The following is a 5,632-nucleotide window of genomic DNA, read 5'->3' on the forward strand; positions in this document are numbered from 1 at the left end:
TTCTTTAATGAAATTACATAAACATCCTCAATTAACAGGTGTTAATGGGTTCGCGGGTGAACCCAAAATAACCTATAAAATAACGGATGATTAGCGAGTTCATCCATTAATAGCCCGACCTGTTAAGCTTCCACCCAAATATTGACTTTACCGGGTCGGGTTGGGTCAGTTAACTGGTTGGGTCCAAAATGCCACCTCTATCTAAAATTGTTTTTAATTATACTATCTCTCAATTGAATTGAGTTTTGGTTATTTGATGATGGTTTTTATTTTGAAGTTCTTTTGGTTGTTATTTATAGGGGTGTTAGGTTAATGAGTCATACAATAAAGCTTTGTGGGAGAGTAATTGGGCATAGATTGAGCCAAGAAACACGGGTCTCAGATCAATTCGGGTTTATGTCAGGGCGCTCGACTATGAAGGCAATCTATCTCTTATAGAGATCAATGGAGTGATTTAGCGATATGCAAAAGGACTTTCGCGTGGTTGTTCTAGATTTGGAAAAAGCGGATGGTAGGGTCCTAAAAGATATCCTTTAGCGGATTCTAGAGAAGAAATGAGTACGATGTGAGTAACATATACACATGCAATAAATGACATGTATGATGGAGCAAGGATTGCGATAAGAACTCAAAAAGGACAAACTGAAAGCTTTCTCATAACCATAGGATTACACCAAGGCTCACCTTTAAGTCTTACCCTTTTGCGTTGGTAATAGATGAGTTAACGAGCCATATTCAAGATGATATTCCTTGGTGTATACTTTTCGCAGATGATATAGTGTTGATAGACGAGACGTAGCAATCTTTGACGGAAAGTATTGGAATCTAAAGGTTTTCACCTAAGTAGGTCAAAGACAGACTATATGGAGTGCAAGTTCAGTAGAATGGGGGTCCAAATGAGATAGGGTTGAGGATTGGAGACTAGAAAGTACTGAAAAGTGAACACTTTCGTTATCATGTATCTATCTTGCACAAAAAAAAAAAAAAAAGGAATTGGATTTAGATCTCAACCATAAAATACAAGCTTGATGGATGAAGTGGAAGAGTGCATTAGGTGTGTTGTACGATCATCGCATGCCACTAAGCTCAAGGAGAAATTTTATAAGACGATAATAAGACTAGAAATGCTTTATAACACGAAATGTTGGGCAGTCTAATATCAAAGCGTGCAAAAAATGAGTGTAGCAGAGATTAAAATGTTTTGTTGGATGTGTAGACACAAGGGAAAAGACAAGATTAAGAACGAGGATATCTGAGGTCAATTATGAATGGCTGCAATTGAAGATAAGATGAGAGAAAATCAGTTAAAGTGGTTTGGACACGAGCAACCAAGACCTACATATGGTATAGTTACAAAATGCGATTATGAGACAGAGACTCAGCGCAAAAGGGTTAGAGGAAAACCTAGGAAGACTTAGACAAAGACTTTAAGAAAAGATATGGAGTACTTGGAGCTCATGAAAGACTTGGAGCAAAACCGAGCGCGGTGACGTTTTAGGATTCATACGGCTGATCTCACTTAGTGAAATAAAATTTGTTGTTGTTTTGGTTGTTATTTAATGATATATTGTAAAAGTGATGAAGATTTTTGTTGATTGACAATGAGTGTGTTTTAAAGTTTGCTTGAATTGTTGCTGTAGGTTTCGCTTTATGACATCAATACTTGTCCAAAAATAATTTTTTTGCTTTCTTTTTTGGAAGACTACGTGAAAGAGGGTCTCATATACTTGTCACAGGATCTCTATAAAATAGAAAAAGGCCATATCCATCCCCTTTGTAAAAAAAAATTATTTCATAACTCAGATTCGTATGTGAAGACAAACGAATTGGAATGAGATTAAAAGGTGTTCCACAAAATCACAAGACGATATACTCTATGATGTAAATTTGTTTTTTGTTTTATATATGAAAAATTGGTCTTGTAAGATTTTCATATGAAAAAATTGGCGTCCCAAGCTTTTCACATGGGAATTACACGGGCATCATGCCAGGAACATATGGAACCCCACTGGGCTTTACCCACTTATCACCCTCAAACACCCTAGCAGGGGTGAAAGCCGCAGCTTGATCAGGAGTGAGCCTCTTGACAGTTGACCATTTGACCCTTTGGGTCACGTCCGCCCTAGGACCCCTGTTTCCGTACTCACCAAAGAAGCAGTTTTGGTGGTATTCTTCACCAGTCCATTCTGTCCACCCTTCAGGTGCAATGGCTTCGTCAATCGATGACTGCATCACAACTACCCTTGCAAAGTTCTTCCATGGCCTCCCCAAGTATGCCTTGTTCTTATCCTTCACAGCCATGTAATCTGGCTCACCGGTGATGGTGCAGTTTTGGAGGAAAATGCCGGTGATCTCGTTGTGGTCGGTCCTGCCTTGTGCTGTCACCATGCAAGCCTGTGTTTCCCCTGGCTTTCTCACCACCATATTGCAGTTTTGGAACAAAGCCACCCCATCACCGAAGATGAAGTCTACTGTACCAGTGATGGTGCAGTCGCGGTAGAATTGGCGGTAGGTTTGGGTGTAGAGGGTGTCTTGGTATGCGTCCATGTGGCAGTTGAAGAAGATGGAGAAGTCGGATTGCACACGCAGTGCCACGGCTTGGTGCTTTACGTGTCCTGCTGTGTTCTCGAACCCAATTCCCTTGGCAACGAAATAGTTTCCAAGTGCGGCTGCACGAACGAAGTGTAGACGAGGGTGAGAAAATGAGGTAGAGTTAGAATGCATAGTTAATCGTAATTCAACCCCATCCAGTAACCAATATAAACCGACCACTAGGGTTACTAATATGTTCGTAATTTTATCCCACCTCTGTGACGTGTTAATGGCTATTGTCAGATTTTTTCTGTAGTGTAACATCCGTTAATAATTTGGTGAATGAATAGGTTAAGTGTTACGTACCAAAGGTTGCGGTCTTCATGGTTGTGATACCATCCGCGTGGCTCTTGCTTCCGCTGATCCTGGTCATGGTTGGACCGTCACCAATCATCACAACATTGGTCATTTGCTTGTCAACGATGACAGTCTCTTCGTACACTCCCTTCTTAATATAAATCACAAAGGCCTCCTTGCTCTTCTGTGGGACCTCCTTCAAGGCCTCGTTGATGGTCTTGTACTTGCCAGTCCCATCCTTAGCCACAACCACGTTGGGCTTCAAGCTCTCCGGAGTGGCAGTCAAGAGATCCAGATCGCGATCACTCATCCACCCTGGCACTGGCTTATAATTCCTATTTCTCTGCCCGCCTTTCGACGAGGACATGAGGCGACGGTGAGAGTTCAATTTAGGAGAACCGACGAGACGAGAGATTTCCGAGACCATGGCAAGTCCATTGCTGGTGAGTTCTTGCGCTGTCTTCAAAAAGCCCTTCATTTTCTCGCCGGCCTCGCCCTTCGTGTCTTTAAACGCGTCAAGGCAGGTTGCCTGGTGATTGACGGCGGCGCTCAGCCACACCTTGAGATCTGCAAGGTAGTCATCGATCTTGCTAGCATCGAATGGCCCCATCTTATCAACCGCGCCGAGGAGATCTTCAACTGCGGTTTCCAACAATTCCTTGCACACGCCGAGAGCCTGGCTGGTCATTGGATCCTTGGCATGCTCTTTCAAGGTGTTCGAATTCTTGATCACCTCGTTAACTTTGTCCGCCGCCACCTTGAACCCGGCCTTGATCAGGTCCTTTGGGTCGGTGGTGTCACCTGCCTCCTTTTCGAGGCTGCTTTGGCAGGTTTCTTTGTAGGTGGTGGGCTGGCATATGGTCTCGATGGCCTTTTTCTTCGCACCAACCTTGGCAGGCTTCTTGTTGCCCTTTTTGGCCATTTTGACACCCACCGTCACCGCCACTATCATCGCCACCAGAAGTACAACCAATACGGCGATGATGGCTATCTTCTTCTTCTTTGCTTCACTAGCTGCCATCTTGAGTGATGTAAATTAAAGTAATACCAAAAAAGAAAAAAAAAACAGTGCTAGAAACGCCCGTATGATCGAGAAAGAAAAAAAATTAATTGAAGAAGAAAGGTCTTTCTTTTTTTATAATTATTTTTTCTTTTTCTAGTGAGCTACAGAGCGCTGTCGGGGCTTTTCTTGTTCGAGGGAAGCGTTTTCGGTGCCCCTGTGGCTCTGGTTTTGTTTGGAATGGTAGGATGGTGGTGGAATTTATAAGGAACCCTAAACCACAAATATCTGAGTGTCAGTTAATTCTGTTAAAAATGGTAAGGTAGGAGATTACTCAATCTCTGAATCCGGACAACATAGATGCATGGTCGTCAATCATGCTTCCAAGTATGGATATTGTCCAAAATAGGGCACACTTAATAACACTTGGTAATGGCTAATTAGCGCCTAATTATATTGTCCGAGTACGTTATCCACTTTTTCTCTGGTTAATGGTAATATTTAACTCTTTATCTCCTTTAATCGTGGACTGCCATAGAGCTACAAAAATTTACATTTGGCTAGCTAGTTACAGACAAGAATGGGATATGTAATTGGATAACATTAACATGCATGTGTACGCGCTTTCTTCAGACATTTGAGATTTTGATTAGCTTGCATAACTAAGTTTAGCAGATACCCTAGTTTCTTGATATACGTATAATTTATTTGCCAAAGATGAGTAGCGATCTGATATTAGAGTTGTTTATAGTAAATTTGTTTGTCTTTTTATCAAATTGAAGTACATTAAAAGATCTTCTAACAAGACATCTAATGAAATCAAGGTTAAACTTAATAGATTAATTGTTTGATATGTTGCTATTGTTGGAAATTTATGGGAACTGCTAAAAAAAATGCTATAAATAAACTTTGTTAACCATAAGATGAGACGGATTCCTCTTTCCTCTTAGTGTATAGAATGATAATCGCCAATGATGCAAAATAAGAAAAAAAAAAAATGAAGAAAGTCGAGGTTCTATCATAAAACCAATAGACAATGTGAAAAGTAGCCCAATGTGGGATTCATTTTATGTGAAAACTTAACCGCATCCAATCTCTAGAGCTCTCCAATTCTGACGTGATTAGTTGTGCAGAGCAGGTTACGCAAATAGTATCAAGCTGCCAGCATGCATACAAAATTACAAACTTAAGCTGTATTGTCCAACCGCAGGATTACCGAAAGAGCTCTACAACTACCCAAACCTCACCAGTCACCAAGGTATCATTGAGGAATTGTCATCTCGAGGGCGACCAATGAAATACTAGAGAAGCTGCCAAGCCTTACAACTTTAAGGCTTAATAACACTTTCAAGGAGAACACAGAACCTTAAGGCTTACAACTTTAAGGCTTAATAACACTGCCAAGCCTTACAACTTTAAGGCTTAATAACACTGCCAAGCCTTACAACGTTAAGGCTTAATGACACTTCCAGATGGGCTGAGACATTTTACCACCCTCAGGGGATTAACCATTGCATGCATGCCAAGTAGTCTTTAGTAAGATTCAGGAACAAGGAGAGGATTTCTATCAATTCCAACATGTAGCTTCCCTGATCATCGTACGACCGAGCACTGGCGTATATGCAACGAATACTTTGGTATTTCTTTAGTTTCTGAGAGTTGAGGTTAATTTGTTTTGTTCATTTGACATATTTCATCATGTCACAATTTATTTGTTTGTCCTGTTACATTTTATTCAGCATT

The 5,632-nt window shown here is 40.9% G+C and overlaps 1 protein-coding gene across 1 annotated transcript; it reads right to left on the reverse strand.

The window, feature by feature from the left end:
• Positions 1–1,877: 1,877 nt before the first annotated feature.
• On the reverse strand, positions 1,878–4,126 carry LOC137737954 (putative pectinesterase/pectinesterase inhibitor 28). Its single transcript, XM_068477543.2, has 2 exons — positions 2,899–4,126; positions 1,878–2,669 (listed from the first exon to the last, which is right to left on the reverse strand). The coding sequence occupies exons 1-2, from the start codon at positions 3,908–3,910 to the stop codon at positions 1,972–1,974; spliced, it is 1,710 nt and encodes a 569-aa protein (XP_068333644.2). The 5' UTR covers positions 3,911–4,126; the 3' UTR covers positions 1,878–1,971.
• Positions 4,127–5,632: the final 1,506 nt, after the last annotated feature.

This window comes from Pyrus communis, chromosome 13 (assembly GCF_041283825.1).
Source record: "Pyrus communis isolate YQ-2024b chromosome 13, ASM4128382v1, whole genome shotgun sequence".
NCBI classification, from domain to species: Eukaryota; Viridiplantae; Streptophyta; class Magnoliopsida; order Rosales; family Rosaceae; genus Pyrus; species Pyrus communis.

Excerpts from the sequence above, each read along its gene's own strand:
- LOC137737954 (XM_068477543.2), bottom strand. The coding sequence starts at position 3,910 with ATGGCAGCTAGTGAAGCAAAGAAGAAGAAGATAGCCATCATCGCCGTA. Across the intron at positions 2,670-2,898 it reads CATGAAGACCGCAACCTTTG|CCGCACTTGGAAACTATTTC; the intron begins GTACGTAACACT and ends TCGTTCGTGCAG.